The sequence below is a fragment of the Callithrix jacchus genome, chromosome 4 (assembly GCF_049354715.1).
Source record: "Callithrix jacchus isolate 240 chromosome 4, calJac240_pri, whole genome shotgun sequence".
NCBI lineage: Eukaryota > Metazoa > Chordata > Mammalia > Primates > Cebidae > Callithrix > Callithrix jacchus.
In genome coordinates this window covers 113,329,039-113,355,464 of record NC_133505.1, presented here as the reverse complement: position 1 = coordinate 113,355,464, position 26,426 = coordinate 113,329,039, and the positions used below count along the sequence as shown (strand labels likewise).

General features: G+C 40.8%; 1 protein-coding gene across 23 annotated transcripts in view; it reads left to right on the top strand.

Moving 5' to 3' along the window:
- PDSS2 (decaprenyl diphosphate synthase subunit 2) overlaps window positions 1-26,426 on the top strand; it is a 294,704-nt gene that overhangs the window by 217,400 nt on the left and 50,878 nt on the right. For 18 of the 23 annotated variants that reach the window (XR_008480780.2, XR_004741982.3, XR_008480779.2 and 15 more), the window contains 2 exons: window positions 17,961-18,134; window positions 19,980-20,111. The exons of 1 other annotated variant lie outside the window; for it this stretch is intronic. Coding sequence is in view for 12 of the 22 variants with exons in the window: in XM_078369897.1 (XP_078226023.1) it covers window positions 17,961-18,134; window positions 19,980-20,111 (306 nt within the window). In the remaining 10 variants the exon portion in view is untranslated. The remainder of the gene's footprint in view (window positions 1-17,960; window positions 18,135-19,979; window positions 20,112-26,426) is intronic. 4 more of the 23 variants (XM_008994855.5, XM_054254316.2, XM_008994854.5 and 1 more) reach the window with 1 other exon arrangement.

The window sequence follows — 26,426 nt, the reverse complement described above, 5'->3', positions numbered from 1 at the left end:
GTACATTTTGGTGAATTTTCCCCGAATTTCGGCCTTAGGTACTGTCGCCCTCTGAGAATAAAGGACATCAATGACCATTTGTTGTATTTCCACTAAAGTAGGCAGTCAGCTGTTCATTAACTTCCTGGTCTAGGTAGTTACCATATAGTTTCTGATGGTAGTCGATCTTCCAGTAGCCAGATAGGACTACAGTGTTTATATTTAGACATTATCGAACATGTCTGCACACAGAAGCACAGAATAACAGTGATGGAAGATCAGGGGCTTTCAGACTGTTCCCATAAAAATGGATGAAGGTGGGCAGGGGAGATTGACTAGAAAGAGGGAATCAGTGAGTTTGAGTTCAAAGAAGCTAATAGACCCTACCAAAGTAGAAAGGGGCTTATATTGAAAGTTTTATTATGTAGATCAGAAATAGGAAAAGTATATTTTTTTGTTGGAGTTAAAAATATCCCAAGTATATATACATGTAAAAGCTGTTTTTAAAAAGACGTGTATATCCTAAGAAGTTTAAAAGTAAAACAATGAATGGTGTATAAAAGTATTAAAATACTCTGAGGTGTATTTCACTGGTCAATTTTCTCACAGCCTTTCCCTCACATAGTACCCAAGGTATGTATTAGCGAGCTAATAAAACATGTCATGTCCTGTTTATTGTTTGTTGGGTGTCTGTTCAAGCTTCTTTCACTCACAAATAAGACTTTGAAAATATTGGTGGTGACGATAATAAATACCTTTAATTTTACTAGCATCCTTTTTTATAAAGTAAGCACAGTCATAAATCATTTGTTGCAAATAAAAATATTGAGTTTATTCAGATTTAAAGACTATTGAGAGTAGTTTATTTTGAGATGGCGTCTCCATCTGTTACCCAGGCTGGACTATAGCAGTACGATCTCCACTTACTGCAGTCTCCTCCTAGACTCTAGCAATTCTCGTGCCTCAGCCTCCCGAGTACCTGGGATTATAGGCGTGCACTACCATGCCTGTGTAATTTTTCTATTTTCAGTAGAGATGAGGTTTCACCACGTTGGCCAGTTGGTCTTGAACTCCTGACCTCAAGTGATCCACCCACCTTGGCCTACCATAGTGCTGGGATTACAGGCATAAGCAACCATGCCCATCCTTAAGAGTGGTTTAAAATGGTTGTTTTAGTTACGAAATGTATCAAACATATAAAAATGTATGTGGTAGATATCTACAGTGTAAATGATAAAAATAAAACAAGGCACCCACAACCATGCTTAAGAAATAGTACTGTTTGGGCATGACAGCTCATGCCTATAATCCCAGGGCTTTGGGAGGCCAAGGCAGGAAGATCACCTGAAATCAGGAGTTCGAGATCAGGCTGGCCAACATGACAAAACCCCATCTGTATTAAAATTGCAAAAATTAGCCAGGTATGGTGGTGGGTGCCTGTAATCCCAGCTAGTCAGGAGGCTAAGGCAGGAGAATCACTTGAACCTGGGAGGCAGAGGTTGCAGTAAGCCGAGATCGTGCCATTGTACTCCAGCCTGGGCAACAGAGCAAGACTCCCATCTCAAAAAAAAAAAAAGAAAAAGAAAAGAGATACTACTATAGGCTGGGTGCAGTGACTCATGCCTGTAATCCCAGCATTTTAGGAGGCTGAGGCAAGAAGATCACTTTAGCCTAGGAGTTCAAGACCAGGCTGGGCAGCATGGTAAAACCCCATCTCTACTAAAAATAAAGAAATTGGCTAGGTATGGTGGCCGCACACGTGTAGTCCCAGCTACTTTGGAGGCTGAGGCAGGAGGATCACTTGAGCCCAGGAGGTAGAGGTTGCAGTGAACCAAGATTGTGCCATTGCACTCCAGCCTGGGCAACAGAGTGTCTGTCTCAAAAAAACAAAAATCATACTACATATTTTTTTAATCCACAAAATGTTTTTATTTAAAGGAGGTTTAAAAATAGCCAATATCCTCGTCTGTATAGTGGTGAGTATCCCTGCCTGTCTCGTGGGAGACCAGGGTTTGATTCCCTGACGGAAAGCAAAAAAAAATTTTTTTTTTTGAGACAGAGTTTTGCTTCTGTTGCCCAGGCTGGAGTGCTGTGGTGCGATCTCCCGTTACTGCAACCTCTGCTTCCCCGGTTCAAGAGATTTTCCTGCCTCAGCCTCCCGAGTACCTGAGATTATACACGCCCACCACCATGCCCATCTAATATTTTGTATTTTTAGTAAATAGACCGGGCGACTCATGCCTGTAATCCCAGCACTTTGGGAGGCTGAGGCAGGCAGATGACAAGATCAGGAATTCAAGACCAGCCTGGCCAATATGGTGAAACCCCCTCTACTAAAAATACAAAAATTAGCCCGTCATGGTGATGACAGGCACTTGTAGTCTCAGCTACTTGGGAGGCTGAGGCAGGAGAATGGCTTGAACCTGGGAGGTGGAAGTTGCAGTGAGCTGAGATCGTGCCACTACACTCCAGCCTGGACAACAGAGCAAGAATCCGTCTCAATAAAATAAAAATAAATAAAAGCAAATGTATTGTGAAGTATACATATTAGAAATCAAATACAGGAGTATTAGATTAAATATGCGAAGGTGGTAAAGTGAAGGTTGATATAGATATTGAGAAGGCAGATAAACTGTTGGTGACTAAGAAAGCTTAGTATGTATAATGGCCCTTTTCATTAAGTAAACCCTTAAATTTAGAGTGGGTCTGGGTGGTGAATGTTTTTATTTGTGAAATGTCCTAATTGAATTTGTACACCATTTGGAGGCACTCTAGGTTACTTATAATAACTATCACAGCAAAATATCTTAAAAGGCAGTTTATTTGCCTGAGAGATGAAACATCACTATTAGGCATATTAAGTGTTTAATAGAATACTGTTCTGATCAAAGGACAAGAGTAAGCCATTCACAAAATGAAACCCAAGCCTTCAGTTGCTATCTGTCTATAGGCTGGCGAGTCCCAATTTTTATCTCCGTCCTGGGTCACTCCTGGGCTCTGGAGCTAAATATTTAACTGTTCTCTCCACACCTCCACTTGGAGTTCTCACAGGCATCTCAGACTCAGGACATCTGAGACCATATATATGATATTTCCCTTCAAAGCCATCACATTGTTCTCTGTCTTCATAAAAATCACCATTCATCCTTAATACGTCTGCTCCTCACCAGGTTCAACCTGGTGCCTGCCTTATGCTCCAGTCTCACCATCCACCAGAAGCATAACTGGAAGGGAGCAAAGGAGGAATTTCTCTTTGGAGCACTCTCTTTAAAAGTAGGCTGTGGGCCAGGCATGGTGGCTCACACCTGTAATCCCAGCACTTTGGGAGGCCGAGGTAGGCAGATCACTTGAGGTGAGGAGTTCAAGTCCAGCCTGGCCAACATGGTAAAACCCTGCCTCTACTAAAAATACAAAAATTAGCCAAGTGTGGTGGCACACACCTGTAATCCCAGGTACTCAGGAGGCTGAGGCACAAGAATCGCTGGAATCTGGAAGGCAGAGGTTGCAGTGAGCTGAGATCGTGCCACTGTACTCCAGCCTGGACAACAGAGTGAGACTCTGTTCCATACCCCCAAAAGAGAGAAAGAGAGAGAGAGAGAGAGAGAGACTGATGGCTTTAAAAAAAAAAAGGTGTGGTGACTCACTTTGGTGAGCACTTTGGGAAGCCAAGGTGGGTGGATCACTTGAGCTCAGGAGACCAGCCTGGGCAACATAGCAAAACCCCATCTCTACAAAACAGTTAGCAGGGCATGATGGCACACATCTGTGGTCTCACCTATCTGGGGAAGCTGAGGTGGGAGGATTGCTTGAGCCTGGGAGATCAAGGCTGCAGTGAGCCAAGATCACACCACTGCACTCCAGCCTGGGTGACAGAGTGAGACTCTAAAATGTAATCATAATAATTTTTTTAAAGGCCAGAAATTCTTTTACTTTCCTCCTGTTACCTCCCATTCCTCATACTCCTTATACTCAAACCTTAGTGGGCTTGTGAACCCCTCAACCAATAGAGTCAATAGAAGCGACATTGTGTGGCTTCTTAGGCTAGGTCATAAAGGGGTCTCTGAATGTTTGCTGTCTTGGAACAGTCCTTCTATATGCTCCTTCCTAGAACCCAGCCACCATGCTCTGAAAAGCCACACAGAGACACCATGAGTAGGTGCTCTAGTTATCACTCCCAGTGGCCTACTTGACATGTGAGTAAATAAGCCATCTTTTTGGAAGTGGGTTCCCTAGAACTCAGCTGTTGATCCTTCAGGCAGTGGAATCATCCCCTGCCCTTTGAATCATTCCCAGCTTTTCTGGTCTTCCCAACTGAAGCCCCCAGACATCACAGAGCAGAGAGAAGCTGTCTTCAATGTGCCCCTTTGAAGTTCCTGACCCACAGAATCTGTGGGCATAATAAATGGTGTTGTATTATGACACTATGTTTTGGGGTAGTTTGTTATGCAGAAATAGGTGACCAGAATATAGATCTTTTCAATAAAATGTAAGGCAATATGTAACATGATGGTTGTAAAGACCGGGCTATACTATTCCTCCAAACAGTATAAATATGCTTTCAAAACATCACTGATTGAATCCTAAACTCTATAGAGAAGGTAGTATTAGGTCAACTTCAACTGCCACAAACAACAGAAATTTATTTTCTCACAGTTCTGGGGGCTAGAAGTGGGTCCAAGATGAAGGTTCCAGCCAATTCAGTTTCTAGTGAGAGCCCTCTTCCTGGCTTGCAAATAGCCTTCTTGCTGTGTCCTCACATGGGAGAGAGACTGTGAGCAAGCTCTTTGGTGTCTAAAAATAATTAAGGGTGCTAGATAAGTACAGTAATCCTATTGGATCAGGGACCAATAGTTATGACTTTATCTAAACTTAATTACTTCTGTGCTCCAAACACAGCCACACTGGGGATTAGGGCTTCAACATATGAATCTTACCGGGACACATACATTCACCAGTTAATTAGGCAGGAGCAGTAACTTGTTTATGCCCTCACTCCCCCATCATCGTGACCCAGGCTATAGCCTGGCTTTACCGCATCCTGCTCACTCTGGTATTAGAACCTACCTGCCCCTTTTACATTATCCAAGATACCATCATCCCTTGCCTGAGCTACTCCAAGTAACCTACTCCTTCATCTCCCTGTTTTTACTCCTCCCATTCCTTAGTCTGTTCTCCCCACTATGAGGAATCTCAAAATGCTAATCTGTTGATGCTTTGTTTCCATTTCTACCCCCAGTGACATCCCGTTACTCTTAGAAAAAAGTCCAAAATTGGCTGGGTGCAGTGGCTCATGCCTGTAACCCCAGCACTTTGGCCCACACAGGTGAATCACTTGAGGTCATGCGTTTGAGATCAGTCTGGCCAACATGGTGAAACCCTGTCTCTACTAAAAATATAAATATTATCTGGGTGTGGGGATGCATGCCTGTAATTCCAGCTACCTAGGAGGCTGAGGCAGAAGAATCGCTTGAACCCAGGAAATGAAGTTTGCAGTGAACTGAGATTGCACCACTGCACTACAGCCTGGACAACAATGAGACTCCATCTCAAAAAAAAAAAAAAAAAAGTCCAAAATCCTGAAAGTAATCCAGAAGGCACTTACCTACATAGTCTGACTTAGTTGGTACCTTGTACCTTTCTCACCCTTACTGTCTGCATATCAGCCTCAAATAGCTGATCACAGATATCCTCCTCTGTATGGGCATTCCTTGCTGCCTGGAATACACTTTTCCACCTCCTTCACTACTTACCCGTTATTTATCTTTCCTATGTCAGCTCAAGTGTCGTGTCCTCGGGGAAGCCATCTCCAGAAACCCCAGTCTCAGCTAAGTTATTTTATCCATGTGGTCATAGAGGTATGTTCATTTTTCCCATCAGAAGTATCTCAGTTTGTAATTATATCTTTCTTTGTGTGGTTATCCAATTGTTTGGCTTCCCCTTTACACTGTAATAACTAGGAGAGCAAGAACTCTCTGGTTTTGCTTGTTGGCATGAGTATTTGCTTTGTACATAGAAGCTACTCAGAGAATCTTTTTTTTATACTCAGTGAATCTTTAATAAATGAATAAATTAAGGAAGAACAAATGGCTAATCAATGAAATGTCTTCCCAAGTTTAAATGAAGTGTCACTTTTTATCTGAAAAGTAAAACAGTGATTCTACATAATGGCAGGATAGTCTTAAGCTTGGCTGGTTAGTATGCAGATCAAAAGAATTTTTCTAGAAAACAATTTGAAAGAATATTTTAAAAGCTTTTTATATATTCAGATATGTTTACCCAATAATTCTAATTACAGACTTCATCTTTGGTAGCCAGCCACCAAGATCACTGCCATTTAGTCACACCTCCTTGTACACCTTGTGCCAACACTTCCTGCATTATACTAGAGTTGATCTGTGTGGCCAGTCATATGGAGTAGAAGCAATGATATGTTACTTCCAAGATTAGCTTGTAAAAAATAGTGAAGAAGGCCGGGTGCGGTGGCTCATGCCCATAATCCCAGCACTTTGGGAGGCCAAGGCAGGTGGAAGTTCAAGACCAGCCTGACCAACATGATGAAACCCCATCTCTACTAAAAAATACAAAAATTAGCCAGGTGGTAGCACGTGCCTATAATCCCAGCTACTCAGGAGGCTGAGGCAGGAGAATCACTTGAAACTGGGAGGCTGAGCTTGCAGTGAACCAAGATCACGTCACTGCACTCCAGCCTGGGCAACAGAGTAAGACTCTGTCTCAAAAAAAAAAAGATAGTGAAGCTTCCTCCTTCCTTCTTGGGTGTGTTCTTACTCTCTTGGATTACTGGCTCTAGGGAACCCAGCTGCCATGTCACATGAGTGGCCTTTGTGGCAAGAACTAAAGCCTACTGCCGACAACCATTTAACTGAGGTTGGAGCAGATTCTCCAGCCCCTTCATAGGACAACAGCATGACTGCAACCTCCTGAGAAACCATGAGCCAGAACCAGCCAGCCGAGCCATTCCTTGATTCCTGACCCTTAGAAACTGTGAAATAATAAACGTCAGTTGTTAAGATGCTAGTTTGTTTTGCAGCAATATATAACTAATATACCATCTTAAGGAAATACTTACTTACATGTTCTAGTAGTTGTTAATGTTGGCATATCTAGACTTCATATAGTATAACCATGTTTCATCTTAGGAAGTAAATTCATTGGAATGCTTTCAGCAGCAAAAAATGGAAAACCCAATTAAATAGATGTAAAAGTGAAGATACATATTTTACTGACTGAACATGCAAAGGTAGTCAGGCATCAGGGATGGTTTAACATGAGAACTCAATGCTGTCAAAGCCCTCCCTGTGCTCTGCCTTCCTTACTGTTGTCTTTATCATCAGCCTGGTGACAGTTTGGCTACAGTAGCCCTCAGTATGTCCTATCAAGACAGGGCAACAGCTAGAGGAAACAATTCTCACTTCTACATGGTTCTTTCCTAGGAGCTCAGTAGTGGATTTCCCTCATATCTCTTAGGCTAGAATTAGATGATACATCCTTTTCTTTCTAATCTTGGTCAAAATACATTCTTGAAATCTTACCTTCCCCCCACCCTCGCTTTTTTTTTTTGAGACAGAGTCTTGCTCTGTTGCCCAGGTTGGAGTGCTCTGCCACAACCTTGGCTCACTGCAACCTCTGTCTCCCAAGTTCAAGTGATTCTCCTGCCTCAGCCTCTTTAGTAGCTGGGATTACAGCTACTACTCAATTACTAATCGAGTAGCTGGCTAATTTTTTGTATTTTTGGTAGAGATGGGGTTTCACCATTTTGGCCAGGCTGGTCTTAAGCTCCTCACCTCATGTGATCCACCCACCTCGGCCTCCCAAAATGCTGGGATTACAGGCATGAGCCACTACACCCAGCCCTCCTTACCTGTTAAATGGGAATAATTACAATTAATATTTCTGAGGACTGTTATAATAAAGAATGTAAAAGTATCATCACATAGTTAGCTCCAGGAGATATTAGATTCCATTCTTCTCCTTGCTTTTTTCTGATACCCAAATGTGGAGATTTATTGAAAATTTTCTGTACTTGACTTTAAAAAAAAAATAAGGTTTGTAAACTTTTGGTTGTCTAGTTTCTCAATATAATTGAAAGGCTAACTCAAAGCAAACGTTTAACATGGTGAAATGGGGCACAAGAGAGATCTGGTGTCTCATCCAACCCAAATTTAGGTTGTATTTATAAAGATAGTGGCCTAGAATATGAATCTGAAGTAGTAAGCATAAAAACAGGCAACATTTGCATACTTTTTTAAGAAGTACTTTTAGCTTCACAGGTAGCTAGCTTCTTTGTTTAGGTAACTCTTCTTTTCTGATGATGTGAAAGGTAGCAGTTTGGCTTGGCAGGATCTAACTGGGGCTTCGACACCTTCCTGGGCCAATTAGTTTGCCTTTGTTCTGTGACCACGGACCAGATCTTTAACCCTGAGCAGCCATTGTTACAAGTGCAGTTTGATCTCATGTAAGTAGATATGTACAAATAAATCACCACCATTAGAAAAGCAACTCAAAGCATCTCTCATGGACCATAAAGTAGCAGAACAGCATATGTCTGAGCAAAACCACCAGTACCACTATCTCAAGCAAGCATCTTGCAAGTTTCAAGTTTTTTCCCATGTTATTTGATCCAGCCTTACTTCAGCAAGAAGGTCATGTGACAGTGAGACAGACCTACATTATAAAAAAAAATTTAACATACTTCTGATAGTCATTTGATAAGTATCTTAACATCTATCACCTTTCTGGAAAAAAAAAAAAGGAAATCCCATCAAAAGTAAATATTCACTGAATGTATTCTCCTTTTCTGTATAATAAACTAGTAAAAGCTGCACATATGTAAGTTGATGCTATAAGTATATCTAAATCTCATTTACTCTGACTACCTGCATTCATTTCACAATTTTGTATATCTGGTATCTGAAGGTACTGGTTTGGATGTGATTATCATAAAGTTTCTTGGTATTTTACAATTTATATTAACTTTTCCTTTATAATAGAGTATGCGCTGTTAGTATATACATGCAAGCTGATGGAAATGAATGGAGAGATTTTTTTTCATTAGTAACCAAATTCATAAAAGGTAATAATGTTTAGGGAATAAAATTTCTGATTAACTTAGGAACAGTTAATTTGTGGTTCAATTGACTTATGGTAGTAGATTTCAGGAGACTATAAAGTAATTGTTTCTTGGTTATCTGGATTTTCTAATTTTTTTTTTCAGTGATCATGTATTACTTGAATTATTTAAAATGTAGAAATGATGAATAATAAAAGGTCTTAATCACAGTAAGATGTTATGAACAAAACTGAATTTTTTATTTTAGAGATCTTATAATTATTCTGAAATAGAATTATCTATACATTCTACATATAGACACTTGTAACTATATAGTTATATTTATATATTTACATTCTATTCCTGGACTGTGAGCTTCTTGAGGACAGGCTATTTATTAATCTTCATATCTGTATTGCTTTGCAGAAAGCCTGAACCATAATAAAACCTTAAGAAGTGGGTTTTTTTGCATGAATAAATGAGGACGACATGCAAACCACAGTTAATGGAGAGTCATATAAATTTTTTAAAATGTTAGACCAAGAAATGTAAAATATTATGTTCATTAGTTTTTTCTTTCTTAAGAGCTGTATTGAGGTATATTTTATGTCATAAAATTCACCCATTTCAAGCCTACAATTCAATGATTTTTAGTAACTTTATCAAGTGATACAGTCATCACCATAAATCATTTTTAGAACATTTTCACACATACCCCTATGAGGTCCCTGATGCCCATTTACAGTTCCCACCCCCAGCCCCAGGCAATCACTAATCTACATTTCACATCAATGGAATTATATAAAATGTGTGGTCTCTTGTGTCTGGCTTCTTGCACTTAGCATAATGTTTTTGAAGTTCATCCGTGGCATAGCATGTGTCAGTAAGTAGTTCCTTTCTTTGTATTGCTGAATAGCATGTCACCGTACGGCTATATCTACCCATTAGCTTTTAAAATTTAAAACACACACAACTACTTAATAATGCAACAGATAAACAGGTGCTATTCATTTAGCAAACATTTGTTGAAACTTGAATATGGCCTAAGTGATTAAAAAATATAAAAGTGAAGAGAACCAGGTCTAACCTTGAAGGAAACAAATATGTAAGAAATCATACAGTTCAGAGAGAATTAACTGCTGTGTCGTAATATAAATAAGATAATGTTAGTCTAAAGAGGAAAACATTTGTGGTAGCAGTTAAGAGTGCTCCTCAAAGAAGTGATATTTGGATTACATTTAAAATTCATACAAGTAGGCTGGGCACAGTGGCTCATGCCTGTAATCCCAGCACTTTGGGAGGCCAAGGCAGGTGGATCACCTGAGATCAGGGATTTGAGACCTCCCTGACCAAAATAGCAAAACTCATCTCTACTAAAAATACAAAAATTAGTCGGGCGTAGTGATGCACCCCTGTAGTCCCAGCTACTCGGGAGGTTGAGAGAGGAAAATTGCTTGAACCTGGGAGGCGGCAGTTACAGTGAGCCGAGATTGTGCCACTGCATTCCAGCCTGGGTAACAGAGCGAGACTCCATCTCAATCAATCCATCAATAAAATTCACACAAGTGTGAAAATATGTATTTTATTCAAGAAACAGCAAATTCTCCAGTGTGTTAAATGCAGGCCTCAAAGGGGATATTTTGTGTAGGAGATGGGACTAGAAGTATTGCTTAGTACTATAAAAGGGAATGCCTTGAACGCTATGTTATAGAATTTATCTCGATTTTATGTGCAGTAGAGAGGCATTAAAGGAGTTGTTTTTTTTTTTTTTTTTGAGACAGAGTTTTGTTCTCGTCACCCAGGCTGGACTGCAGTGGTGCAATGTCAGCTCACTGCAACCTCCACGTCCCGGGTTCAAGTGATTCTCCTGTCTCAGCCTCCTGAGTAGCTGGGATTACAGGCACCAGCCACCACGCCTGGCTAATTTTTGCATTTTTAGTAGAGACAGGGTTTCACCATGTTGGCCAGGCTCATCTCAAACTCCTGACCTCAGGTGATCCCCCCACCTTGCGCCCAACCTAAAGGAGAATTATTTCAATTCTTTATTCTGACCAAGTTAGGAAGGATAGAGGAAGGTACAAAAGAAGGAGAGAGATACCAAAAGAAAGATAAAAAAATTAAACAAATATTTATTGCCCACCTAAGGTACTATATTAGTTGCTGATTCAGCAGCAGAGGCCAAACCAAGTCCTTGCTTTCTTGGAACTTACAGTTTAGTAAAAGAGACAGACAATAAATCATTTAACAAATAAGTATGTCAGTGGTCCAGTAATATCAAGGAAGAGAGGTTTAAAGCAAGCTAAGGAGATAGGAAATGATGGAGAAGGGAGGTAGACTATTAAAGATGAGTTGAAGTTTGAGCAGAGACTCAAAAGCAATGAGAAATGTAGCCATGCAAACATCTAGAGAGTATCTGCGGAACAGCAAGTGCAGAGGCCTCAAGGAGGAGATGCCTAGAGTGTTTGAAACAGCTGGAGGCCATTGTAGTTCTGGTTTATGTTTTTAAAGGGTCACTCTGGCAGCTGGGTTAACAATAGACTGTAACCTTTATCAAAGTCAAATAAAAAATATAGAGAGCCACATCTCTAAATTTAACATTTTGCTTGAGAGGAAAGAATTGCAATTCAGGGTGTACACACAGACCAAGTGCTCTTTAGTATGTCTGAAGAACAAAGAATGTTGGAGGTTTTGTAAAAAGGAGAAATGTTACATCTTTGAGAAAGTTCATTGGCACTAATAAGGTTCTAGGGGGCTGGCAGATTTTGATGAGTGAATGATAGTGGTGAGTAAAATTAGTCTTACAGTTGCTGCAAGTCATTTCGGCAACTATTAGATAAAACTGGTTTCGATTATAGAAGGCGGCTTGAGCAGCCAGGCTTGCAGAGACTTACAGTTTGGGAACAATGTTTCGTGTTCTAAGTCCTTTTTCCTCCTGGGCCTTCTCAACTCTGTCTTGGTCAGGTGTGACAAGATGGACCCAGTTTCTGTGATCAACTTTCACACTTTGTACATATTTCATTTCACAAGTATGTAGGTTCATCTGTAGGATTAATTCCTGGGCATGGGATTGGTGGGTCACAGGGCAATTTCACTTATAATTTTGATAGAGATCGTGGAATTTCCAGCTAGTTTCCACTTCCACCAGCCATATTTGAGAGGCCTATTTGGTCACAGCCTTACCATCACTAAGAGGGAAGCTGGGAATGTTTTTTATTGGTCAGAAGTCACTAAATCAAGCTGTTGACAGACTTGCATTCTTCCTGGAGTTCTGGGGGAAAATCCATTTCTTTGCCTTCTCTAATTTCCATGTTCATTCCTTGGCTCATGGCCCCATCTCTCATCTTCAAATTTCTGTCTCCTGTCATTAAATTACCTTTTATGACTCTGACTTTGCCTCCCTCTTAAGATTACATTAGGCCCATCCAATTAAACCAGATAATCCCCTCATTTCAAAATCCTGTATTTAATTACATCTGCAGAGTCTCTTTTGCCATGTAAGGTAACATTCACAGCTTCCAGGGAGGGATTAGGATATAGACATCTTTGTAGAAATGGTGAGCTTTGGTAGCCTACCACAATTTGCCATTTGTCTGTGACAGGAAATGTGAATTGTTTTCCTCATTGTTCTTTGTCTATTAACATTGCCTGTGGTTTTGTGGTTGTTTTGTTGCTGTTTTTGCCATTTGGAATTTATCCTGGCAAATGGTATGAAATGTAGCTCAGACTTTCAGCCACTTTATTTATTTATTTATTTTTCCTTTTTTTTTTTTTTTTTTTTTTTTTTTAATTTCAGCTTCAAGGCTTTTGAATCAGCCCCTTTAGGTACTCTAAGAAGAGGTCAGAATGGCAGGCAGGGGGTGGGGAAGATGGTGCCTCTTGAGCCCAACTAGCAACTGGTTAGTTATCCTCTGGCAGCTGGATCTTGCTGTCCAGATAGCTATTTAATTGTACCAGCACCATTTACTGAAAAGTTCAACTTCTTACTAAAATATAGCAAATTCCTATATATAGTTTGGTTGCTTTCTGAACTTTCTATTTTGTTCCCTAGTCTTTCTATCTAAAAAGTACATTTTTTTTTTAATTTCTGAGATTTTACAGTATATTATAGTATCTGGTAAAGCTTAGACAAAATTTGCTTTCCCTCTCCCCCCGCCCCAACACACATTCCTCTTCTTTTTCGAGATTTTCCTGCTCTGTTTATTTTTCCCATATGAACTTCAGTTTGCCTGGTGTCACAGGGAAAAGGTATTGTTAGTTTTATTGGAGTAACTTACGAGGTTGGATTCTTACTATCTTTGAACATGTTATGTCTTTATATTCATTCAAGTTACTGTTGTTCCTGCAGTAGTATTTTAACATTTTCTTTATTCAGTTTGGCACATTTCTAAATTTATTCACAGATTTTGTTTTTGTTTGTTTGGTTGGTTTTTTTGAGATGGAGTCTGGCTCTTTTATCCAGGCTAGAGTGCAGTGACATGATCTTAGCTGACTGCAACCTCTGCTTCCCTGGTTCAAGTGATCCTCCCACCTCAGCCTCTCAAGTAGCTGGTACTACAGGCTTACTTCACTATGCCCAGCTAGTTTTTGTATTTTTAGTAGAGACAGGCAGATTTCACCATGTTGGTCAGGCTTGTCTCAAACTCTTGACCTCAGGTGATCCACCCAACTCAGCCTCCCAAAGTGCTGGGATTACAGGCATGAGCCACCTCACCTGGCCTTCCTTATCCCTGGGCTTTTTTGTTTGTTTTTTGGGTGTTTTTTTTTTTTTTTTTTTTTTACAGGATCTCCCTCTGTTGCCCAGGCTGGAGTGCAGTGGCACGATCTCAGCTCAATACAGTCTCTGCTTCCCAGGCTCACGTAATTCTCCCGCCTTAGCCTCCCAAGTAACTGGCACTACAGGTGCAAGACACCAAGCTTGACTGATTTTTTTATTTTTGGTAGAGATAGGGTTTCATCATATTTCTCAGGCTGGTCTCTAACTCCTAAACTCAAGTAATCTGCCTGCCTCTGCCTCCCCAAGTGCTGGGATTACAGGCATGAGCCACCGTTCCCGGCCTTATTCACAGTTCTTAATCTTTATTTTTGTATACATAATGGAAGAAAGACCCTATTGAAAACACTTTCTGACTAGTTTTTTATATGAAAGCTATTGTTAATACATTTATTATGTTAATTTTGAATTACTAATTTTAGATGCTGCTACCTTAATGAATAATATTCTTGTTTCTAGTAGTTTTTTAGTTGAGTCTCTTGGTTTTGCCAATATGCAGTTATAGTGTCTTCACATAGTAAGAGTTAAACTCATCTTTTCTAATTTGTATACATCTAACTTTCTCTTGTCTCTTCTGTTACATTATAAATAGCAATGGTGGTGTGCACATCTCTGTCTTACTCCTGACATTAGTAACAAAGGCTCATGTTTCCCCATAAAATATTTGCTGACTTTTGGGCTCACACACACACACACACACACACACACATCACATTAAAGAAATACGCATCAGTTGTTATTTCTTTATTTCTTAGAGTCAGGGTTCTCAATGTGTCATCCAGGCTGGAGAGCAGTGGCATGATTATGGCCTACTGCAGCCTTGAACTTCTGGGTTCAAGTGATCCTCCCACCTCAGCCTCCTGAGTTGCTAGGATTACAGGTGTGAACCACTGCACCCAGCTGTTCCTATTTTATTTGTGACTTTTCTTCTTATCAAGAATAGGAATTGAATTTTGTCAAATACCTCTGTAGTATATATGGAGAGATAATATGGTTTTTCTTAGGTTTATTAATATATATTCTCCAATTTCTAAAATTAAATATGTTATAATTTATACCTAATATTTTATAAAGTAGGTCTTATATTATGCACTGTTTGTCTCCTGTGTGGCTTTTTTGTCATTACCCAATGCTGTGTTTCATATTTGCAATCATTGCCATAAGTGCAGTTTTTTTGTTGTTGTTCAAAGACTATATATAATTAAGGTGATGTTGGGCACGGTGGCACATGCCTCTGATCCCAGCTACTTGGAAGGCTGAGGTGGGATGATCGCTTGAGCTCAGTAGTTTGAGACCAGCTTGGGCAATATAGCAAGACCCCATCTCAAAAACATTGCATTAAATTAAGCTGATAATTTGATTTGATTTGACCAGTGGACTGAAGATTCCCCTCAACATGGCAAAAGAGGGTGGGGCTCTATTTCAACTGACCTTTTAGTGGCCACTGTTTTTTCCTTAATATTTTTTATTTTGTCTCCAAGCAGTGGTGAAAAGAGAAAGGATTATGGGATCGGGAGCAGGACGAAAAGTGTTTGAGTTAATTAATCCGTCTGGATGGGTTCCAGTTAGTTTGACGTTTCAGAAAAATGCCATAAAATGGACATTGTTTTGTATGTTTACTTCTCATTCCTGTCCTCAGAGCCCTGCTATCCAGTGCTAAGCGCTTAAACTGTGGCTAGTGAGGTGTTGTAAGTGAATGCACACTGATTTTGAAAACTTATTTTTAATTGGCTGGGCGCAGTGGCTTACGCCTATAATCCCAGCACTTTGGGAGGCCGAGGCGGGTGGATCACGAGGTCAAGAGATCGAGACCATCCTGGTCAACAAGGTGAAACCCCACCTCTACTAAAAATACAAAAATTAGCTGGGCATGGTGGTCCGTGCCTGTAGTCCCAGATACTCGGGAGGCTGAGGCAGGAGAATTGCCTGAACCCAGGAGGCAGAGGTTGCGGTGAGCCGAGACCACGCCATTGCACTCCAGCCTGGGTAACAAGAGCGAAACTCCGTCTCAAAAAAATAATAATAAAATAAAATAATTTTTAATTGATTGTATGTTTAAAATGATAATACTTGGATATATTGGGATAGATAAAATATGTCATTAAGGTTAATTTCACCTGTTTCTTTCCACTTTTTTGATGTAGCCACTAGAAAATTTTACATTGCATATGTGGTTCACATTATATTTCTGTTGGACAGCATTGGTCTACAGGTAGTAGATGTGTATATATTTATTTATAAATTATATCCTCCTTTGGGAGGCCAAGGCAGGTGGATCATGAGGTCAAGAGATCAAGACCATCCTGGTCAACATGGTGAAACCCCGTCTCTACTAAAAATACAAAAAATGAGCTGGGCGTGTTGGCGCGTGCCTGTAATCCCAGCTACTCAGGAGGCTGAGGCAGGAGAATTGCCTGAACCCAGGAGGCGAAGGTTACAGTGAGCCGAGATCGCGCCATTGCACTCCAGCCTGGGTAACAAGAGCGAAACTCAGTCTCAAAAAAAAAAAAAAAAATTATATCCTCTTTTACACCTTGTTTCTTATGAGAATAAACTTTAATGAAGACTATAATAATCATTCTCCATTATAATAGATTACTTCTTCTCTGATTTTTCTTTCTTTTGCTTTTTTTGGTTTTTTGGGGGGTTTTTTTTGACATAGAGTCTTGCTCTTTCACCCAGGCTGGAGTGCAGTGGTGCAATCTCAGCTCACTGCAACCTTTCCCACCCCAGTTCAAATGATTATCAAGCCTCAGCCTCCCAAGTAGCTGGGATTACAGGCACCCACCACCACACCTGGCTGATTTTTGTATTTTTAGTAGAGATGGGGTTTCACCATGTTGGCCAGGCTGGTTTTGAAATTCTGACCTCGTGATCCACCCACCTTGGTCTCCCAAAGTGCTGGGATTACATATGCATGAGCCACCATGCCCGGGCTTTTTCTTTTTTTAAGAGGCAATATAGGCTGGACTCAGTGGCTAACGCCTCAGTGGCTCAGTATTTCCAGCACTTTGTGAGGCTGAGGCAGGCAGATTACCTGAGTCTAGAAGTTCAAGACCAGCCCAGCCAACATGGTGAAAGTCTGTCTCTACTTAAAAAATAAAAGTACAAAAATTAGCTGGGTGTTGTGGCTCATGCCTGTAATCCTAAGACTTCAGGCAGATCACTTGAACTCAGGAGTTCAAACCAGCTTGGTCAACATGGAGAAACTCTGTCTCTACAAAAAATACAAAAAGCTAGCTGGGTATGGTGGTGCACGCCTGTGGTCCCAGCTACTTGGGAGGCTGAGATGGAAGGACTGCTTGAGCCCAGGAGGTCAAGGCTCTAGTAAGCCATGATCACACCACCACGCTTCAGCATGAGTGACAGAACAAGACCCTATCTCAAAAAAATAAAAATAAAAAAGAGAGAGAGGAAGAAAGAGAGACAGACAGACAGGGTCTTGCTCTGTCACCCTGGCTATAGTACAGTGGTGCAATCATAGCTTACTTATTACCTTGAACTCCTCCTGGGCTCAAGTGATCTTCCTGCTTCAGCCTCCTGAGTAGTCAGGACTACAGGGGCACACCACCTTGCCTGGCTAATTTTTTTTTTTGGAGCCTTGCTGTGTTTCCCAGGCTGATCTTGAACTCCTGGCCTCAAGCAATCCTCCTGCCTCGGCCTCTCAAAGTGCTTAGATTGCAGACATGAGCCACCATGCCCGGTCTGATTTTTCTATTTAATTATTTATAGGAAAGTATAGTTCCTTCCATATGCCCTTGACATTTTCACACAAGTTAAATGCAGTAGGCTTCTCGTGCTTAATACTAGCACTTAATAACTGATATGACTATAGAAGGGAGTTAGTTTGAAGGTCTTTCTACTTTTCCCCTTACCCTGTAGGATATATTTTAATAGAAGCTTCCTACCTCAGAATAAAATTTGCTTTGACATTTCTTTAACTTGCCCCCTATTACCCTAAAAAAGCAGTTTCCCCACCACATTCTTTTTAGGGAGAGCTGAAGTTAGGCATCTTTTAGGTCTATCTTGTTCCAGTAGCCTGAGTGTTTTTTGAATAGTTCATTTGTTAACTTTTCTGTTCTTCAAAAACAGAAACAATTACTCCTGAAGTATTTTTTATCTTGCCTTTTGTTACATTTTTAGGAAGATTATATCACAGATGATATTGGAATATCGACTTGGAAGGAGCAGACTTTTCTCTCCCATGGTGCCTTACTAGCAAAGAGCTGCCAAGCTGCAATGGAATTAGCAAAGCATGATGCTGAGGTTCAGAATATGGCATTTCAGTATGGGAAGCACATGGCCATGAGTCATAAGGTATTTGCACACCCTTTATCTTTTTTCAGTACTTAAATAGCTAAAACGATACACAAGAAACCTTTTGCCATTTAATAAGTAGCTTTCATATTTCAAAAAATGCTTATTGTGTGGTTAAATCTGTCAGTCCTGGATGATGATTGTTATGTAATGTAAACAGTATAATTGGTAAGGATTGTATAATTCTTACACAGTACTCTTTTATGTGATGTTTGTCTTTTCTTACCACCTGAAATGGTTCTTGAGAGAACTCTTACATATTATTAAATAACATATTTACAGACTGGAATATATTCACAGAATGGAAGAATATTTGTCATTTTTGTTATAGTTCCCTTATAGCTCTTTTTATTTTATATATATTTTTTGAGACAGAGTCTTACTCTGTTGCCCAGGCTGGAGTACAGTGGCTCAATCTCGGCTCACTGCAACCTCTGCCTCCCAGGTTCAAGTGATTCTCCTGCCTCATCCTCCTGAGTAGCTGAGATTATAGGTGCATGCCACCATGCCTGGCTTATTTTTGTATTTTAGTAGAGAGGGAGATTTTACCTTGTTGGTCAGGCTGGTCTCAAACTCCTGACCTCGCGATCTGCCTGCCTTAGCCTCCCAAAGTGCTGGGATTACAGGCGTGAGCCACCGCATCCGGCCCCCTTATAGCTTTTATATAAAGATACTATGAAAAATTAATACAGTTCAGAAATGTACTGAATAAAATTGAAAGCTTTAATTCTAGGGACTAATTCTTTGAATGGGCATATGAAATCTAAAATGTCCCAAGAGGAGCTGCTGTATTGTTGCCTCTGTCTATATATAATTTTAAAATTTCATTTAATAATATTTTTCAGATGTTACTTAAATAGTTCATGGCAGGGGGGGATGTATACATATATAATATCTCCAGGTGAGCTTTTTGCATATTTTATATAATCTTAGATTAGTTTATTCAGCAAGTCTATTTATTAAATATTTATTTAAATCTTTAACTTAAAAAGTAAAACACAGCCAGGTACGGTGGCCCACGCCTGTAATCTCAGCACCTTGGGAGGCTGAGGCAGGTGCATCAACTGAGGTCAGGAGTTCATGACCAGCCTGGCCAACATGGTGAAACCCTGTCTCTACTAAAAATACAAAAAATTAGCCAGGTGTGCTGGCAGCCACCTGTAATCCCAGCTACTCAGGGGGCTGTGGCAGGTGAATCGCTTGAACCCAGGAAGCAGAGGTTGCAGTGAGCTGAGATTGTGCCACACCATCCTGGGCAACAACAGCGAAAATCTATCTCCAAAAAGAAATAATAATAAAAAATAAAAAGTAAAATAAAGACTGCCATCCACTAAACAAGGAATGTGTTAGGGAATAATTCTGGAAAATTTTATAGGTTGTTGTTAATCATCTGAAATATCCTTTTTCTTTTGTTTTGAGATGATGTTTCACTCTGTTGCCCAGGCTGGTGTGCAGTGGCATAATCTCAGCTTACTGCAACCTCTGTCTCCTGGGTTCAGGGCATTCTCCTGCCTCAGCCTGCCAGTAGCTGAGATTCCACGTCTATGCCACCACACCCAGCTAATTTTTGTACTTTTAGTAGAGGTGGGGTTTTGCCATTTGGACCAGGCCGGTCTCAAACTCCTGACCTCAGGTGATCTGCCCACCTTAGCCTCCCAAAGTATTGGGATTACAGGCATGACCCACTGTACCCAGTCTGAAATATTCTTTTGTTTATTTAAGTATATCTAAAAAACTGCATTCCTTAAGCTTCGTATTTCACTGCATTAACTGGTACTTTCTGAGTATAAAACATATTAATGTGTATATATGTCATTAATTTACTCTTTTAACTGCTTCTTATAGATAAATTCTGATCTCCAGCCATTTACTAAAGAAAAGACCAATGACTCCATGACTTTTAATCTAAACTCAGCTCCTGTAGTCTTACATCAGGAATTTCTTGGAAGAGATTTGTGGATTAAACAGATCAGAGAGGTAAAACGAAATTACTCCTCTTTTAGGTACCATTAGTAATTAGCGGATTTTAGAACATAATTGCTATTTCTTGGTGATATAAGGCTGTACATAAGCCTTAGGCATATTCATGTAACAAGTAAAATTCTTTCTTTGTAATCTTCATTTTTAAGAGGTAAAATATTAGAGATTGCAGTACTGAATTTTTCTATTATCTGAGTTCTTAGAATACTGCAACACAAAACTAGTGCCTGTGGTGAATGCTAATTAACTCAGATGACTCTTTTTTTCTAAAGGCTTTTAAAAATTGGGCTACGGTAATAGCACCACCCTATAACTGACTGCAGTTTCCCATCTGTGGACTCTCGCACAAGCTGCAGAATTCCAGGAGCTCCGTCTGTCAGCTCATTGGGTTATTTTAAAACAAACTTGGACCCTGAATACTTGTTCTGAGGCATTATCAAAGAAAAAAAATAAAAGCATGGCGAAGTGGGAGGGGTAAAGGGGCTTGAATTGGGTAAATTTCTCATTTTGGCAGATGAGAGGGAACTTTTTTGGTTTTCTTTTAATTCAGAAACTCTAGTGCAAAAAGTTCTTGCCCTTTTATACAAAACCTCATGGAACTTATTTAACTTTGTGACTGTAATTGGTTGGATTAATCTGAGGCTCTGGACAGAGAAACCAAGCACAGCTGAGGGTGGGGTAGCCACCATACTTAAAGGAGAGGATGGGTGGGCACAGTGGCTCATGCCTGTAATCCCAGCACTTTGAGAGGCGAAGGCGAGAGGATCGCTTGAGCTCTTGAGTTCAAGACCAGCAACATAGTTAGACTTCATCTTTACAAAATTAAAGTTTTTAAAAAAAAATTGTTTTAAAGCAGAGAGCCTAAGTGAGTATCTGCATTCTAAAAGATTTCTCCTCTCACAATCCTGATTGATTCTCAAAATGCTGGCAGCCAACTTAAAATTCCTCATATTCACCAAGTGGAAAACTGGAGGATTTCTTTCTGAAGAAACTTTCAAACTCAGGAGAAAAGTCCTGCAGACGTGGATATTTGGGGTGTCCTCAGTAAACATGCCATATCCCTGAGCAGTCGTCCTACAGTGAGACCCACCACTTGACAAGCCTCAGAGGATCCAAGTGCCTAGAATATCTGCTGCCTTACTCTGAAGCAGAATAGGAAAAGTGGACCACTGGGTATTAGAAAAAAGCTGCTTCTACAAAACAGCAAATCAAAAACAAACTGATAAAAAGGGAACTTAGAGGAAATAGAGACAATGCAAGCAAAGGCAGACGTTTTTCAAAGACTTGATTTGAGACTATAATCAATATACTTGACAAGGAAGGATATTAAATCCATGGTATAATAAAAGATGATACATTGAAAAGGAGAATTCAAGAATTAATAATTAGAATTATAAAATATAAAAATATGATTGCAGAATTTTTTCATCAGAAGCAGAATGGAAGATACACATGAAAAAAATCTCTCGGAAAATTGGACAAAAATGATTTTTTAAAAAGAGAAAAAAAATAAACTAAGGACTCTTTCAGGATATCTTATATCTATTAAGAGTCACAGACCAGGCCAGGTGCAGTGGCTTACACCTGTAATCCCAACACTTTGGAAGGCCAAGGCAGACGGATCACCTGAGGTCAGGAGTTTGAGACTAGCCTGGCTAACATGAAATCAGTCTCTACCAAAAATACAAAAATTAGCTGGGTGTGGTGGTGCACACCTGTAATCCTAGCTACTTGGGAGGCTGAGGCAGGAGAATCGCTTGAACCCAGGAGGCAGAGGTTGCAGTGAGCCATGGTCACACCATTACACTCCAGCCTGGGTGACAAGAGCAAAACTCTGTTTCAAAAAAAAAAAAAAAAGAGTCACAGACCAGGTACGATGGCTCACCCTGTAATCCCAGTAATCCCAGCACTCTGGGAGGCCAAGGCAGGTAGATCACTTGAGGTTAGGAACTCAAGACCAGCCTGGCCAACATGGTAAAACCCTGTCTCTACTGAAAGTACAAAAAGTAGCTGGGTGTGGTGGTGCGTGCCTGTAATCCCAGCTTCTCAGGTGGCTGCAGCACAAGAATCACTTGAACCCAGAATGTGGAGGTTGCAGTGAGCCATGATAGAGTCACTGCACTCCAGCCTGAGCAACACAGCAAGAATGTCTAAAAAAAAGAAAGGAGGGAGGGAGGGAGGGAGGAAAGAAGGAAGGAAAGAAAGGCCAAGCATGGTGGCTTACACCTGTAATCCCAGCACTTTGAGAAGCCGAGGTGGGTGGATCACCTGAGGTCAAGAATTCAAGACCAGCCTGACCAACATGGTGAAACCCCATCTATATTAAATACAAAAAATTAGCAAAGCATGGTGATGCATGCCTGTAATCCCAGCTAGTTCAGAGGCTGAGGCAGGAGAGTCACTTGAACCTGGAAGACAGGTTGCATTGAGCCAAGATTGCACTACTGCACTCCAGCCTGGGCAACAAGAGCAAAACTCTGTCTTTTAAAAACAAAAAAAAAGGTGCTGGGCAAGGTGGCTCATGCCTGTGATCCCAGCACTTTGGGAGGCCGAGGTGGGCAGATCACTTGAGGCCCAGAGTTCAAGACAAGTGTGGCCACTCTACTCAAATTAGAAAAATTAGTCAGGTGTGGTGGCAGGCACCTGTTTTCCCAGCTTCTCAAGAGGCTGAGGCAGGAGATTCATTTGAACCTGGGAGGCGGAGGTTGCAGTGAGCTGAGATTACATCACTGCACTCCACCCTGGGTGACAGAGTAAGACCCCATCTCAAAGAAAAAAAAAAGTCATAGAGAAAACTGAAAACAGAAGTAAGAAAATTAACAAATTTTTAAAAAGAAAAATTATGGCTGGGCTCGGTGGCTCTCGCCTCTAATCCCAGCAAAGCACTTTGGGAGGCTAAGGCGGGCAGATCACTTGAGGTCAGGAGTTCCAGTCCAGTCTGGCCAACATGGTGAAACCCCATCTCTATTAAAAATACAAAAATTGGGCCGGGCACAGTGGCTCAAGCCTGTAATCTCAGCACTTTGGGAGGCCGAGGCGGGTGGATCACGAGGTCAAGAGATCAAGACCATCCTGGTCAACATGGTGAAACCCCGTCTCTACTATAAATACAACAAATTAGCTGGGCATGGTGGCGCATGGCTGTAATCCCAGCTACTCAGGAGGCTGAGGCAGGAGAATTGCCTGAACCCAGGAGGCAGAGGTTGCGGTGAGCCAAGATCGCATCATTGCACTCCAGACTGGGTAACAAGAGTGAAACTCCATCTCAAAAAATATATATATATATAAAAATTGAGCCGGATGCGGTGGCTGACACCTGTAATCCCAGCACTTTGGGAGGCTGAGGCGGGCAAATCAGGAGGTCAGGGGTTTGAGACCAGTCTGACCAACATGATGAAACTCCATCTCTACTTAAAAATAGAAAAATTATCCGAGCATGGTGCACACCTGTAATCCCAGCTGCTCAGGAGGCTGAGGCAGGAGAATCACTTGAACCTGGGAGGTGGAGGTTGCTGTGAGCCGAGAGTGTGCCATTGCACTCCAGCCTCAGCAACAGAGCGAGACTCCATCTCAAAAAAAAAAAAAAAATACAAAAATTTGCCAGGCGTGGTGGCTCATACCTATAATCCCAGCACTTTAGGAGGCCAAGGTGGGTGGATCACAGGGTCAGGAGTTCAAGACCAGCCTGGCCAATGTGGCGAAACCCCATCTCTACTAAAAAATACAAAAATTTCCATGGATAAACCTGGAAACCATCATTCTCAGCAAACGAACACAAGAACAGAAAATCAAACACTGCATGTTCTCACTCATAGGCGGGTGTTGAACAATGAGAACACATGGACACAGGGAGGGGAGCATCACTGGGGTCTGTTGGGGGGAAATAGGGGAGGGACAGCGGGGGGTGGGGAGTTGGGGAGAGATAGCATGGGGGGAAATGCCAGATATAGGTGAAGGGGAGGAAGGCAGCAAATCACGCTGCCATGTGTGTACCTATGCAACAATCTTGCATGTTCTTTACATGTACCCTAAAACCTAAAATGCAATTTAAAAAAAAGAAAAAAGAAATATCTACTCTAGGTAATACAGATTTCTGAGTCAACAGCTTTCAGGGGTCAGTTGATGCTCTGGACATCAGGATCAACATAAAATCACCCACAGCTCCAACACTCCCGGACCCTCTTGTAGCACTAACATTTAAGGGAGGGGAGAGGGAGGAAAAAGAAAGGCAGGAAAGCTTAATGTTTCAAAGCTAAGGAAACAGAGTGCTTCCACAGGAAGGTGTGGCTAATTCCTCTCATGCATCTTGTGAAGATTAAATGAGACAATGCATACAAAATATTAGCACATATTATACATGCTCTTATCCATGGACTCAAATATTCTAGGGTTCATTGGAGACAGAGCTCCTGGGGAAAAAAAAAAATACAAAAATTAGCCAGGTGTGATAGTATGCACCTGTAATCCCAGCTCCTCAGGAGGCTGAGGTAGGAGAATCACTTGAACCTGGAGGCAGAGATCTCAAACCCCTGACCTCCTGATTTGCCCGCCTCAGCCTCCCAAAGTGCTGGGATTATAGGTGTCAGATCTCACCACTACACTCCAGCCTAGGCAATAGAGTGAGACTCTGTCTCTAAAACAAACAAACAAACAAACAAACAAAAATTAGCCAGTGAGGTGGCCTGGGCCTGTAATCCCAGCTACTCAGGAGGCTGAGGCAGGAGAATCACTTGAACCCTGGAATCGGAGGTTACAGTGAGCTGATCGCACCACTGCACTGCAGCCTGGACAGCAGAGCGAGACTCCATCTCACCAAAAAAAAAAAAAAGCAACTTTACTGAGTTTATTTGAATCTTCTAAAATAATCTATATATATAATGATAAATTATATATATAATAATCTAAATTATATATATAATTTATGTAATATATAATTTATATTATATAGAATATATATAATCTATATTATACATATAATATATATATAAGATAATGGTCTTGTTCTGTGAATGCCTTCTAGTCAGAGATAGGGAACACAATTCGCATAACACCTAGGAGGGACATTCCAGCCTAAATCTCAAGTAAGTTGCTTATTAATCCTGAAATTAGTTCTGTTTCCAAATTTTTCATGTTATTCGCCCTCCTAGATGTCTTTGTGATCCTTTCCTTGCCTCCCCCATGGCACCCTCCTTCAGTTTTGAATTTTATTGCAAGGTCCTTAAGGATAATAACAAATTCATCTTTGAATTACCCATAGTACCTGGCACAGTGGCTTACTTGGAGTAATTACCCAATTAATATTTGTCAAAAAGTGAGTGTGGTGTGGTCTTACAGGGTGAGACTGTTTGGTGGCAGCCCTGTTTTGTTAAATAGAGTTGAGTTTGTAGAACAGAAATAGCTCACAGAGGACCAGGATTTGGAAGGTCTAGATCAAGATTGTCCAGCCCTTGTGGGCCGCATGCAGCCCAAAACAGCTTTGAAAGTAGCCCAACACAAATTTATAAACTTTCTTAAAACATTATGAGGGCTTTTCTGCCATTTTTTTTTTTAGGTCATCAACTAACTACCATTAGTGTTCGTGTATTTTATGTGTGGCCTGAGACAATTCTTCTTCCAGTTTGGCCCAGGGAAGCCAGAAGATTGGACACTCCTGGTCTAGATTGTAATTTGGACTCTGCTAGCATCTATGTAAACTTAATCACATTCTCTCATATCCTCATTATTCTTTTCTATAAAATTATAGCATTAAACTGGATCTTTTGCAAAGTCATTTTCAGCTCTCAAATAAATCTAAGAAATAGGTCTCTTAGACAAGAGACACATTACAAGAAAAATATTTATCTCCATTGGAAACAGACAGGGTGTGGTGGCTCATGTCTGTAATCCCCGCTACTCTGGAGACTGAGACAGGAGAATCACTTGAGCCCAGGAGGCAGAGGTTGCAGTGAGCCAAGATCGCACCACTGCACTCCAGCCTGGGCGACAGAGCAAGACTCTGTCGCAAAAAAAAAAAAAGAAAGAAACATGCAAGTTTTTAACACTGAGAAATAGAAAAATCTTGCTCTCAATGATGGAAGTCACCTGCAATTTTTTTATTACCACATTTTAAATTACTTCTTTACTCTCCCAGGCAGGTTTGTGTCTCATCTACCCTTGGAAAGAGTAAGAATTATTGATTAGACAAGGAAGCTGGGAGGTGACACAGTCTCGGTGCCCATTCAGCACCATTGTGAAAGCTAGGAGGAAGAGCACCTCTGGGATTTTCCTTATCAGGCTCTGCCATCTCTTCTGCGGCTTCTCCTTTCTCCTGAA